Genomic DNA, 14,212 nt, shown 5'->3' with positions numbered 1-14,212 from the left:
TTGGATGTTCTTCTTTGTTGAAGGGTTAGACCCTCAACAAGTCTACTACGCACATGATTCTAACTATTTAAGCATTCTGTAAAATCAACGAGACTTCCTGTAAAGTAGAAAGATAAACCCCAATCGAAAATAATACTAAACTTGTTGAAAGTTTGTAACCCTCAACAAAAAAAGAGCTCTACCTCAGCTAGTTGATTGCACCTGTTCAGGCACAAAATACACTCTTACTTTGTTAATCCACCATAATTTTCAATAGTCGGAAAACAAAACCATTACTGGAGACATGTTAAGGTTATGCCTCTCAATAAGAATGCAAATTTTCCAAAAGAAAAAGATTGGCTTCTTCTAGCACATATTTTTACACTTTTTCTTTCAAAATCATGGTCGCAATCTGATACGAGGACAATTCGAAGGACCGTAAGACTTCCAATAGAAGAATAAAAATCCTCAAAAACTATATCAATTACAAAACATTTAAGAAAATTTAACTTTTATTGCACTTCTAGTGGTAGTTTAAGGTGTGAGTATCAGACCCACAAAATCTTTGATCCCATAACTATGTCGTAAAGCTATCAGCTTAGTTTAAGGATCATCGTTTTTTACATGTTTAAGAAAAGTCGAAACATAAAACTCGCCAAGAACAGCAGCTCTAGGACCTAATACAAGATATAATCTACAACAAATCTGGCTAAAGATTGCTAATGTAGAATTGAGATATTGTCGTTAATCGAATCAAATATTGAGCATCATGTTCGGTATAAGAAATTTGTAGCAGTCGTTAGTCATAGGGATTCCTGAATGTCTTCAAAAGTTCAGGGATATCATAACCCAACATGTCATCAACAGCTTGAATCATTTTAGGTTTTAGCTTCTCGAATTTGTCGAAGTTGTAACCAGACAAAATCTCCTTAAAATGTTCCACATTTGGAAAATCCCCTGGTGGTAGGTGATGATCTCTTTGAACCTATATAACAAACAGATTTTTTGCATAAGAAATTGATGCATGATAAACAAATTTAATATTCAATGTAAACTTGCAAGCACTGATACATGCACGCACACGCATGCACACGCGCACACACACAATAGAGAAGAGAGAATACTTTTCCAAATTCGCCTTCCAAATTATCGATCAGTCTCTGTTGAGTTTTTGCTTTCCCAATCATAGCAGGCATTTCCTTCTTAAGGTGAGCGATGATATAAGCATGTATCTTGGCAGCTCTAGCACGCTTCACAAACTCATTTATCTGCAGGTAAACAAAGTACCGAAACTTCTCCTTAACACGTATCTTTTTTTTAGAAAACTTCATTTCTTTTCACAGGAAAATTAGTACAATGAACTTACTCGACGATCACAAGCCTTCTTTGGAATGTCTTTCAGGTCGGAAAGAAGGTCCTCTTGTTCTTTTTCGAACAACTCTTTCCCAATTGGTCCTGTTGCAGCTTCATTTACAGGCTTGTCATTGAATGAACTGCCAAAGATGAGATATTAACATCAAAAAGTTTAAGACCAAGATGCATCATAGTTTAAAAGAAGTTTCAAGTAATATGCAACAATGAACATTTGGACACATTTGTTTCAGCCATTAAGATTGACGAGCAGAAAGAGCTTACCCAATATACACACGCACAACCTCTGGGGTGTTAAGGACTTTCCCAAGTGACCACATTAAGGCTCCATAAACCCTCATCAACTGCAATAAAAGGCAAAGATGGGTACATGAAAATCCAACCATACGTGAAAATCCAACCATCAGTAGTTGCATCTAAGAAAGACTAGTGGTTCAGAAACATGGCTGCCAAAATGCTTACTTGTTGCGTATCAACTTGATCTGCCTTGTTCAAAACCACACGAATCTTATCATCGTGACCACGCAGAGAATATATCACGCGCTTGAATTCATCACTTACATCTAACTTGTGAGGATCAAACAGAAGAAGAATAAGATCGCATTTTGCAGCAAACCATGACGTTACACCTGTAAAATCATAGGCTCGTTGTGTTCGTTGTTTTTCTCCTGATAACACTCCAGGAGTATCTACAAATGTTACGTGCTCCAACAGCTTCAGACATGAAAAGAAGGTATTAAATTCTATATAAGCAGAAAAATTAATCACAGCAAACTAGAATTGAACAATTAACTCACTGGATGTGGCATTTGAGAACACTCAAACTTCGACAAAAATGCAGTTCCGAAAGTAGTGAGGCCACTGAATGGCATATCTGCCTGGACAGCGATAGTGTTCCCTGGAACACTTCTTTCATCAGTTCCCGACTGCATAAAGGGAAAGAGAGTATGTGCATAACACGCGAGATCAAAACAAAATTCCACAATTACAGCAAACATCAAATGATAACAAACAAAGCAGTATAGACAGTATACAGAAAATTAAGATTCAATTTCCATAATTGATTTTAAAACCACCAAGTAATGGAAACTCTCCAAGCTAGATCTGCAGAACAGCAATTCTGAATTACCATAACAACAACAAATCTGTCAGTCGTTGGTTCAGGTCCAATGTGAGCTCCTGAAAATGATAACAAAAATATATGAATGAAAAAGGAGGGGGGGCTTCTAAATTAGTGATTTGTCTGAGTGAGAGTGAGAGGGAGGGGATCACTTGCCTGGATAACTAGTCTTAAGCAAATGTTTAATGAAGGTTGTTTTCCCAGTGGAATATTGACCCAAAAGCATAACCATTGGTTTGGCATCAAAATCACTGTTTGTCTGCAATAAACGAAAATCAGAACCAGCTGATTAGCTTTACAGAGCTGTTAAATAGAACTTTTGGCACATAGTCAAGGATAGTTAAAACTGAGTAGGATCTACAACTCACTCACCAACAATGGGGATACAAAATCATTAAAATGATATGCAACTTCTAAAGGCTTCAACTTCTGAAGGTACAATCTCTTTAAGCCGTCTATAATTGAAGTCACAGAGGACAAAGATATCTGTTCTACACAAGAAAGGATTAGTTACACATGCTAAGGATGCAGACAAATAAAAACAAACTAAAAAAGGATCAAGTAAAGGAATTAGACAGATATTAACATCATTAACAACACAAATACCAAAGCTAAAAAAAATAAGTGTTATGGAAGTAAAATAAAGAGACAAATATGAATTTGATATAAATAAAGGAATTATTTATAACCCTAAACCCTATACCTAGACTAAAATGGTAGTAACAAGAGCATCAGCAGAAAAGGAAGATCAACTATAAAATGACAAAACAAACCTTCTTTGATGATTTTGAAGAAAACCATTGAGATGCAGGTGATGTTTGATTTGAAGAACTACCTGCAAGCCCCCAACTAGTAAAAATAACATATGATAGTGAAATCGGAGTAAACTAATCATCAAAGGTTACAACAAGAAAGTCATACCATTGCTTTCAAGGCTAATTGACTTTGAAGATTGTTTCTTTCTCTGAATAAATCAAGCAAAATGATAAGAAATTCCAGACGCTAAGCATATGGAACATAGAGTTTAAGAAGGTAAAAGAAAGAAGCCACATACCATGATTAATGTATCTAAGCCTTCCATCACAGGAGGTTTAATATTCTCAAAGTCTACTGCAATATATCAGCATACCTTAACATTAGCTCTGACTATTATGCAAGACTATAAATGTACTGGCAAAACAACCAAAAAAACAGCTTCTAAATAAATAAATGCACCTCAAAAGTTTTCAGCACGAATTAAACATTCAAACCATGCAATTCAGAAAGAGGTACATGCTAAATCATCATACCATCACCATTCAGGAGATCATGTGATATTTGATGACCTTCTTGCGCCAGCGAAACCAGCTAAGCATTAAAAGTAACAAGAAGTCAGATTAGAAGAAATCAATAAGCAATATATACTATATCGTAATCCAAAGAAACTTGCAACTCCTAACCTGCATAGCAAAAACAAATTCTTTGAAACCAAGAAATCCCTGTCTCTTAGAATCAGCAGTCGCCCACACCTTTAAGGAATCAAAACAAGAATGTAGCTGAATCATTTAGAAAATAGCATAAAGGAAACAAGAACAGTAAGCAAACTCTAAGTTCCCTTGGATTTTGACTAAATTTACGGAAAATCAAACTTCAATTATTCAATTAAAGACTTACTTTTGGAGATTACGATCAAGTAACAGAAGCAATTAAAACTTCCCTTATGTTTTTTTTAATAGATACTTCAAGTTTAAGCTGAACTTAAATAAATAAATAAAAATAAAAATAACCAAAAACGATGAAAATAGAAGAATATTGACCTGCTTGAGATCTGGTCGCGATAAATTTGATATACCAAAAAACTTGATTGCATCATTTCCAGTAATGCGTCCATCATTATCTACCGAAAAGAAGATATTAAAAATTAGTAAAACGAAAATTTGAACAAAAAGTAAAGCTAAAATCGTACCTGAATCAGCGAAGTTGAACCACTCTTGATAAATTTTCTGGTGTTCTTTAGAGCAGGAACCGATCCGACCGCTCCCAATCTCCATTGCTGAAGAGAAAACTGTAGATGTTTTTTTTTTTTGAGTTACTTCAAGCGTTCGATAAAAGAGAAGCTGGCTTCGAAACAGTGGAGAGAGAAAGAAAATAAGTACAAAAAATGGAACAAAACTGAAAAAGGAAAAAAAAATACAATGCTGTAGCCGTACCACCGTCCGCGTTTTTTCCTGCGAGGGAGAGAGTGCTTTAACACCACGAAAAGGGGAAGTTCATACGTCGTCGTATAAACCCTTCGAGTTTTAACGGCTTTTTGAAGGTTTTTAGAACGACAGCGTTCTGATAGGTTTTTTAATAGTTGCTTTCTCTTAACACTCGCGCCAAGAGTGGTTATTATTGAAAAATGTTAAAAATGAAAATAGAGCCGATTTGCAGTAACTTGAAGTAAATTAAGAAAATGAAACTACATTACATTTTTCTTGCTTGAATAAAAAACATAATTACATTAAATTAAGTTCATTATGTCCAAACAAACTCTCTGCTTATAAAAAAGCTTATCTTTTTTAAAATAAGAATTTGATTTAAGAAAGATTGAGTGGCGTATTTAGAAGTTGGTAGGGCTGGACTCTCCTTAAAATAGAAAATTATTTATTTAAATTTTTTAAAATTTTTAAAATTTTGAATTAATAAAATTAAAATTACACTTTAACCCCCTTAAAAATGATAAAATTTTGATTTAATCTTTTAAAAATTATAAAGATATAGACTATTAAAATTTATAATTTAATTTCGATCCTTAAAAATATTTTCTGAATTTATCCATGAATGGATTAATTAATTTTAAAATTAATTAATATTTTTAATACTATGTCGAATAAATAAATAAAATGCTCCTCTTCATTTGGCTGCTTAGTATAAAATCATAATAAAAAGCTTATTTAGTATACCAATATTAAAATAATGTAATAACATCACTAAAATCCCTCAAAAGAAAACATCACTAAAAATAGTTCATCGTTGAATTCAAAAATAAAAAAAATAAAAAAAATGCAAGTATTACTTTCTAAAACGGCATTTTTATCCTTAATGAGAAGGAAAAAACCCAAAGAGGTTTGTGAAAGGTGGGTGTGCTATGCGTGGAAAATATTGATGGAAATTGATTCGATTTTGTTATTAAAGAAAGGAAAATGTATATTTTATTGAAATTAATAAGGATATGGTGCTCTTATTTATGAAATGATTAAATATTGATAAAAGTAATATCTAAATTAAATGATTCAAAGTAAAGATAATAAGATACTAGAACAAGCAAATATACTTTTCCATTTTCTTAACAATTACATTAAAATCAACATCAAAATAGATTCTAAGCTAGATAAAAAGAAAAAAAAATGATTTGTTTTTAGTATTTTTATAATTATTTGACTACGGTACAAAGTAGATGATTTGTTTTCAGCTTTTCAAAGTTATTTTCGTCTGCACAATTAAACTTACATGAAGACCTAGGATATATTGAAGACCTAGTTTGAGTTGCTAACATTTCTATAAATAAGACTTTAGGGGTTTGATGTAACTAAGTTGTCTTACACGCATCCAAAAACCTTTGTAGTTTAGTAGCATGATTTAGATTTAGTTTTCTTAACGATTTGTTCTTTTCTTTTGGAATCGATTTCAATCCAAGTTGTCTTTTTGTATTATGAACCGACCATATAATACCGTTTAGTATTAGTTAAACGTTAGATAACCAATGAGTCAATATTTGTTTCCATTTTTCTTTGCATGTAAAAACATTGAGGACAATATACAAAGACTATTAATGTTATCAATTGAAATTTTATTAAACCGATTTGTTCAAAAAACACAAGTATACAAAACGAATATACTATACTTAGGGTATTAGATCAAACACTATAAACATCTCTAATCCTCTTAAAGTTTTATACCTCAAAAACCTTAAGTATAATCTTTACAACTAAAAGAAGACTAGCAAACTAACAATCAACCTCTCATAGGTATATGTTTGGAGTGAAGCTATAAATACAATTATATAAGAGTAAGAAAAGATTTTACAGTAAGTAAAAAAAAAAAACTATGCACAAGAGAAAAATGAGAAATGAAAAATTAAAAGTTTTTCTCTTGACTTTGATGCTTGCATATGTTTCGTACCTCTCTTCAAGTGTTATTGACCTAGATTTATACCCTCTCATTGATTTGAAGAAGTTTGGAGTCATTGGAGGGAGCTTCTAGCCATTGGAGACATTAGTTTTGCACATTTAATGCAGTTTGAAGAGTCAAGACAATGTATAAGTCTCAATACTTTTTTGAATAGGTCTCAATACTAAGAAGAACATGTATCGTGACCATCTTGTTCTCAAACGCGCCTTGTGGCTACTGACTTTGAATGTATCAATACCATACTTTTCTTAAAAGCTTTGTTAGATTCTCTTTGAGAGATCTTGAGACTTAGCTTAGAGATTGTTTTTTAAAGGCCTGAACTTAGGAGTACACAAAGACAGTTATAATTTGTTTAAAATATTTAGAAACTTGTTTTTTTTTTTTAGTTTTTCAACACTTGAAAATAATTAATGTGTTGTTAAATTAATTTTTGCAAATTTAATAGAGGGAATTTAAGAATTATTTTATTATATCAAAACATTTAAAAATAAAAACTAATCATATAAAAATAATTTTTAAATTTAAATCATGTAGAGTGTAATTGAATTACTATAATTATATTTAATTAAATGAGACCCACTAATTATAATAGTTATCCAAACATGACACGAATATATAATTATAAGCAATTATTTCCTCAATTTATTATTAAATGGTTTTTCAAACTATCATAAATACATTAGAATAAGATAGTTTTATAATCTCGCTTGTAAAATAAAAATTATCACGAGTGCATCGAATAATAATATTTTTAATAGTTTATCTTTTATTTTTTACACCAACCTAAATGTGATATGAATTTATTATACCAGCATTTCCTACCACCAAGTCCAGCTAGTTAAATTAATCCACGTCATATTCTTTTTCCATGCTAAGCCCTTCAAATTACTAATTTATTTTCACTTAATTTTAACAACAAACAGAAAGAAATTGATGGGGGCGGCCGTCAGCCATTAATATTGAAATTGTTGATTTTCCTACGGATCAAAATGCAACGAATCAAGACAAAAACTAACTTAAACCTAACCCTAAACCTTAACCCTTAACCAATGAATTAATATACGGTTGACACAAGACAATTAAATTAGGGTGAACCTAAAGGATGAATCAAACCTAGAAGTTAAGAATCCGAAGCAATTGATGTAACAGCCTGTTTTTGGATCAGATCGGAACAGTAGTTTCAGGACCACAGATTCAAAGCCAAAAATATTTATTTTATTATTTTAATAAGATAAATTGGTCATTGGATATGTGATGTTATATTTTGATTCATGATTATACGTATATGAGCGAAAATATATGTATTATGTTAAATGTGGATTTGATGTATAGTATGTGCTTGATAAATGTATTTTACGATTGTGGAAATGTACATGAAAATTGAAAACATGATTTGATTTTGTGATGACCTTGTGATTATGGGTCCATGCTTATGTTGTATAATGTGTATTTATACCATGATGGTGGAAATGATTGGTGAAGGTGTGATGAGCTTATTTATCATCATTTTTGTACTAAAACTGTTTTGGACAGTAGTTGTAGTCCAACTTTGTAAATTCACCAAAAATTGTGGAAATTGAATTAGAGGATGAATAAAATATTAAATTAGAGCTTATTGAATCTATTTTTACATAGAAGAAACGGTGTACGTAAAAGAATTTCAGATTATAAGATATTTAAATTTTTGTGAGACAGGGTCAGAATGATCTCAGAATCCCCTGTTCTGATTTTGAAAAATCATTAAAAATTGTAAAAAAAATAATTAGGGGTTATAATTTATATGCTTAGAATCTTTGATGAGTCTAACTTATATATAGCCATGAATGATGGCTTATGCTGATCATATGATTATTCATGTGTATTTGCCAATGTTTTATGGTGTGATCATGTTGTTTGATATAGATGACTGTGTGCATACGACTTAAGTACTTAATGATTGATTTTGGCATAATTGGCATATGGATAGATTATAGCATAAGGGTGAAATGTGAAAATGTATTAATGATAATCTCGGTATGAAAGTTGTTATGATTAATCTTGATAAAGTATGATGCTTTGTGTATGCGTAAGTTGTTATGAGAATGTCGTGCATAAGCTATATTTACGATTATTAAGTGTTCATTTATGCCATGTTGGATGCCATTGAGATATGTGTGTGCATGTGTTATGAGGGTGGCAAAATGGCTTGGAACATAGCCTAGCATTTGTCCACACGATCGTGTAACCTTGCTTCATGATGAAATTTTCTAAGTTTTTTCAAAAGTTTTTAAATTTCCTGTTTAGTCCCAAATCATCTTTGATACGTACTTAGGGCCTTGTAAGCCCATTTAAGGGACATTATACATATGTATGAATGTTTTTTATTTGAATGAAATTTTATGGTCCGATTTTATGTTATTGTGTATGTTAAGTCCAATAATACCTCATATCCTGTCCCGGCCTCATGGATGTGTTACAATTGAAGAAGACATGAATACCCATGTTAAGGGGGGAAAGTGGAAGATAACTTGAAAAGTACAGTAAAGAAGGTAATTTATCGAAGTTTTCTGACAGATTTATTAAACTTAAGTGAAAAGTGTGACTGGTTTTGTTTAATGGTGAATATGGTTTAGATATATTACTGCTTGATTGAATATATCAAAAGAGCCAAATAGTGGCAGCCAGGTTTTGCAGCTTATGTGTTAATTTAATAGGAGCTTCAATAATAGAGAAGTTTCATATATGGAACTAAAAACTCCTTTATAAACAGATCAAATAATTTTCCTTCTACCAAATATCAAGATACGAGGATTAGTAATAAAACCCATAAAGTAAAACTGTCCCATGAGCTCAAAATCTTAGAAAAGTTGTGCAAGAAAGCATTTGATTCAATAATCGATCTAGTTGAAAATCAAGAAATACCAATGGTCTTTCCAAGTATCCATAGAACAAGCGATAACTCAATCCCAAAAATGGTGTGCAGTGTGCTCCTATCCAACGCTATCCCATATACTGTAATCCCACCTTGATTCTTCTCAAAATACGTCACTGTCATCAAAGCAACCATCAATGCAAATCAACACCGATACTAAAACCAACACATTCAGCTTCTTCTTCTTCTTCTTTTTTATTTATTAAAAAAGTGACATAAAATATATTACCTAGAGCTTGTCTCTTGTGGTATGAAATGGTACTATAAGCATATGCTGGGATCAGCTTGCAGTTATCCAACTCGTCCTCTTCTTCACCCGGATCGTCACCTTCAGATTCACCATTTACACCCACGTGTTGTAACACTTGTTGGTCATGGATGGCCGGAGTCCTCGGGGTCTCGCCTTCATCAAAGGAATCTAGTGTTGCACAAACATGCCACTTTGAAGCAAGGGATGTAACTGATTGTGCTTTGTGTGTTATCTTTGTTGCACTTCGAAGCAATATACAGAGTCCTGTGAGAAGAGTTATAGAGCACAACTGCAACAAAAATGAAACAGATAAATCATCTATGTTAATCGAATACGGTTATGTTTGATTTTTTCGATCGCAAACTTACAGCAAGCTCTCCAGCTTTGTAAATATTCAATCGAGAATTACTCTTTGTAGTGATAAGCAATGAAGTGAATTGGCTGAAAGTCACCAAGATGAGGCACCATACTATAAATGCTCGATACCTATGGCTAATGATCCGCAATTGCCGCCTGATCCTGAGGTGTTCGCGCAACACCGAACCCACATCGGAATCGACATTGAAAACTTTGGCGAAATCGTGGAGCCGGAGAACCTGGAGATTGCAGATGAGGCGAAACAGGACACACACGAGGAAGAAGACCGTGGTTCGGTAGAGCCAGGAACATAACTCCATGACACAGGCTACTGTGTCACTCAACCACACAATGCCTAAGAAAGGAATTTGGGAAGCACCAGAGGCATACCACCATACTTTGTATGCAGTCTCAGCTATGAAACACGGCAGGACAAAAAATGACACAATCTTCAGTGACCTCTGCATATATTGGATTAAAGAACATCCATAAACTTCCAATTTAAAAGAACAGGCATGGCAGCAGAAATTTTTTAGGAAGAAAAAAAAAACATACATTGAGCTGAACAGTGTATTGTTTCCTAACAGTCTCACTTTCATCACAAAGCTTATCAAGGAACAAGAACCTCCTCAGACCATGTTTTTTCACGAACCTCGTCAAACAAACGAAAGACAAGGCCGAGACACTGCTTAACGACAGCTGAACCACCCAATCATAAGGCCTTGTATGTGTAGCATCACAAGTGGAACAAGCTAACATAAAGTGGGACACCAAAGGAACAAGGAGACCGAACACGATGAACATAAACCAAGACAAACAACCCATCCAAATGTTGGATTGATCAACGCACATCCATCTGAGGTATGTTCTGAAGCTTTTTAACTCGTCTTGTGCGTGAGAAATGGTTCTTGCAAGCCTAGTTCGTTCCACCAAAGGTTCCATGTTGTCCCCCATGAATGAAGGGCTTGTTTGAAACACTGGATTACATATACGATCAAGTGGTTCTTTGTTGTTTACAGATCATCAATGTCACGGCTTGGAGAAGGGACTTAAAAAATTAATGGAGGAGGTAATCAGCCTAATCACCATCACTGTAGATGGCAAAGATCTATCTCATCACATGATACTGCCACATGGGAAGTCAGACAATTAATTGTTTATTACTATAATTTGTATATTTAAATACTAAGACTTGAGTTATAGGTGTTGATAGTTCATTGCAGATTTAGGTATTTAACAGTTGATTATTATTTTAATAGTTTAGATGGGGGAATAAAGCTGGTTGGAGGTGGGGTTACCTTTGCTACTCTGTGATATGGTCATTGGGTAGGGGCTATTGATTGATTGATTGCTTTCCTGATTTTATCTTTTTTGACATATATTAAAATAGGATGATAAATTATTTTATTTCCATATTTTTATTAAAATTTCAGTTTATATTTTCATATATTATAACTTTAATGAATTTAAATACATAAAATTTTTTTATTTTACAAAATTAAAATTCTTATAAGCATTTTTCAAACCCTAAGTCATTGTATTCCAACCAAATCTTGGTAAATACTGGTTTGGCCTTTAGATGATGTTTGCACCTGATCTGTCACTCATCTTCTTACACAACATAAGTCCAAAACACTTTGTTCAAAAATTGCATCTGGAAAGATGTAGTCTGGTGTTCTTTTATTATTTTATAACTTTAAAAATGAATACACGTCTTCATAATTCATACATTTGTAGTAATATCAACCGGAATCAATTAAAGAAAAATTTAGGACATAAATCATAGTGGTATCCAAAATTATAATCCCAAACTTACTATGAATCTCAATTGGAACTCACTTTCCACTTATCGTCTCCTTTCTCTTCCAACCACTCCTCTCATGCTTTCTAGTTCTTCAAACTCAAACCAAAATGTTATTACGTGGCCCAATTTATATTAAATAATTAAACACATCAACTCTATGACTACTTCGGTGTTCACAATGTTGGGACGTGGTATTAAATTTTACGGATTTGATTAAAATTTTGAAATATTTTATCAATTTCTTTTAAAAAATATTAGGATCTAATTAAAATCTTAAAAATTTTAAAAACTTAATTAAAATTTTGAAAATTTTAAACTACATACAATTAAAAATTTTAACACTGAAAAGGATTTCTCAAAACTCTTATGAGGCTTTAATAATAAACGAAGATTAATATTTAAAGGTTAAAATATATTTTAAATTTATATTTTTATATATATATATGTATTTTAATCTTTATATTTGTATTTTTTATAATTTAATTCTTTTATTTTTAAAGATTAAAAAGTTTAGGTTCAATTGTTAACATCATTAAATTCTTCTATTAAATTTATTAGTAATATATTTTTAAATTAAAAAAAAACGCTATTGATAGTCATGTAAGAAAAAAATGTCTTTGTAATGGACCTTAATTTAGTAAAAAATTTTAACAGTATTGCTAGTTTAGTGAAAATTGTATCAATATTTTAATTAAAATAAAATATTTAGACTAATAAATGACATTATAAAAATTGAGATATCAAGCTATCATAATTAAAGTATCAAGATTGAATAATAAATTTTAGCATAATATAAATACAAAAATTGAAAATTTACCATTATTATATAATCTAAAAGAAAATATAGAAAGGTTTTGAGTAGTGACATGTGTCACGTAAAAAATATTACATCATAAATTTTTTTAACATTAATGTCATGATAGGTTTTTATTATATATGCTTTTTTTTTAAATGATACATAAAATTATTTATAATCCCTCTTCAATCCTTAAATAGGAGGATAATGCACTTCAGTGTACTCGAACCTGACAATAACATTTAATATAGGCATAATGATTTATTTAACCCTCTAACTTTACAAAAAAAATCACTTTAGCCCCCATTTCATTTTCACTTCTTTTAGCTCTCAAACTTGTATTATTTATCAAATCATCCTAAAATAGATATAAAAATTAACGTCTAATAACTTTGTTGATGTGGCATTAATATGGCAGTCCACATGTATGTCAACAATTAATTAATTTTTAAAAATTAAAATATTAAAAATATTATAATTTTTATACTTTTTAATTTTTAAAAAATATTATTTTCATTAATTTTTTAAAATTTTAAAAATTAATTAATTGATGATGTGGCATCTACATGCATGTTACATCACCAAAGTTAATAGATGTTAACTTTTTCATTCATTTGGGGTGATTTAACAAGCAATACAAATTTAAAAGCTAAAAAAGATAAAAAATAAATAAATAAATCATTATGCTTTTAAGATATATATAAAAATTAGAAGAAATTAAATATATAATATAAGAATTAAAATATTATTATATTATCTAAAAAAATTATGACCAGGAATGCCTCATTACTTTAAAGTAGACTTGTTTATGGGTTGGGCTACTCAAAAAGTAAGAGGGTTTAAGCAAAAATATAGGCCCGAAAAATGAATTTGGGCAAAAAAAACCTGTTTAAAATAGGCCAGGCATCAAGTAAGGCATTTTTTGCCTAGACCCAAACCAGCCCAACCCAAATTCACAAAAGGACAAAAAAAATTTACTATTTTCTTATTGTTTTATCATTATTTTACTATCATTTCACTATTGTATTACTACTATTTTGTTGTTACTGTTTGAATATTATATAACACTTATTTTATTGTTAATTTTGTTATTATTTTAAAGGCATTTACATATTAAGTTGCATCTATTTTAGTGTTAATTTAAGTATACATATTTTTTTAAAATTTATTTTCAATTTGTTGGAAAATATTTATTTTAATGTTTTTAGTATTTTTGATATATTATATATATTTAAAAATTATATAAAAAATTAATATGAACAGGCTAAATTGGGCTTGGGTTTTAACATGTTTATCTAAGCTGAATTTGGACAAAATTTTAAACCCGTTTTTCTAACTCGGGCCTAACAAATGGGCCTAAAATTTTTGTTAAACCCAATCCGGCTGATAAATACCTCTACCTCAAAGGCATTCCTTTTACATAGAAGATAGAGATTAAATAATAAATTTGAGTATATAGACACGAAAATTGA

The 14,212-nt window shown here is 31.1% G+C and overlaps 2 protein-coding genes across 11 annotated transcripts; both read right to left on the bottom strand.

Annotated features, from left to right (window-relative positions):
• Positions 1-473: 473 nt before the first annotated feature.
• On the bottom strand, positions 474-4,728 carry LOC107917949 (EH domain-containing protein 1). Of its 10 annotated transcripts, none has more exons than XM_016847388.2 (17): positions 4,660-4,728; positions 4,416-4,566; positions 4,267-4,346; positions 3,910-3,978; positions 3,760-3,817; positions 3,525-3,580; positions 3,392-3,434; positions 3,244-3,305; positions 2,843-2,956; positions 2,627-2,729; positions 2,480-2,529; positions 2,148-2,276; positions 1,813-2,064; positions 1,615-1,694; positions 1,346-1,472; positions 1,104-1,247; positions 474-964 (listed from the first exon to the last, which is right to left on the bottom strand). In XM_016847388.2, the coding sequence occupies exons 2-17, from the start codon at positions 4,498-4,500 to the stop codon at positions 779-781; spliced, it is 1,638 nt and encodes a 545-aa protein (XP_016702877.1). In that variant the 5' UTR covers positions 4,501-4,566; positions 4,660-4,728; the 3' UTR covers positions 474-778. The 10 variants fall into 10 exon arrangements, with proteins under 10 accessions (XP_016702877.1, XP_040932203.1, XP_040932214.1 ...); XM_041076269.1 differs by having other exon boundaries at positions 4,416-4,570; positions 4,660-4,718; XM_041076280.1 differs by having other exon boundaries at positions 3,525-3,577; positions 4,660-4,716.
• A 4,614-nt stretch (positions 4,729-9,342) lies between these two features.
• On the bottom strand, positions 9,343-11,274 carry LOC107918196 (uncharacterized). Its single transcript, XM_016847728.2, has 4 exons — positions 10,696-11,274; positions 10,152-10,601; positions 9,763-10,072; positions 9,343-9,649 (listed from the first exon to the last, which is right to left on the bottom strand). The coding sequence occupies exons 1-4, from the start codon at positions 11,092-11,094 to the stop codon at positions 9,513-9,515; spliced, it is 1,296 nt and encodes a 431-aa protein (XP_016703217.1). The 5' UTR covers positions 11,095-11,274; the 3' UTR covers positions 9,343-9,512.
• Between the last annotated feature and the right edge of the window lie 2,938 nt (positions 11,275-14,212).

The sequence above is a fragment of the Gossypium hirsutum genome, chromosome A01, assembly GCF_007990345.1.
Source record: "Gossypium hirsutum isolate 1008001.06 chromosome A01, Gossypium_hirsutum_v2.1, whole genome shotgun sequence".
Taxonomy (NCBI): domain Eukaryota; kingdom Viridiplantae; phylum Streptophyta; class Magnoliopsida; order Malvales; family Malvaceae; genus Gossypium; species Gossypium hirsutum.
The sequence above is the reverse complement of the archived record's forward strand: the minus strand, read 5'-3'. Positions and strand labels throughout refer to the sequence as shown.

Coding starts and splice junctions, on each gene's coding strand:
- LOC107917949 (XM_016847388.2), bottom strand. CDS start 4,500: ATGGAGATTGGGAGCGGTCGGATCGGTTCCTGCTCTAAAGAACACCAG. Junction 3,818..3,909: donor AATTTGTTTTTGCTATGCAG/GTTAGGAGTTGC, acceptor TTTAATGCTTAG/CTGGTTTCGCTGGCGCAAGA. Junction 2,530..2,626: donor GCTTAAGACTAGTTATCCAG/GCAAGTGATCCC, acceptor TATCATTTTCAG/GAGCTCACATTGGACCTGAA.
- LOC107918196 (XM_016847728.2), bottom strand. CDS start 11,094: ATGGGGGACAACATGGAACCTTTGGTGGAACGAACTAGGCTTGCAAGA. Junction 10,602..10,695: donor AATACACTGTTCAGCTCAAT/GTATGTTTTTTT, acceptor CAATATATGCAG/AGGTCACTGAAGATTGTGTC. Junction 10,073..10,151: donor ACAAAGCTGGAGAGCTTGCT/GTAAGTTTGCGA, acceptor TTTTTGTTGCAG/TTGTGCTCTATAACTCTTCT.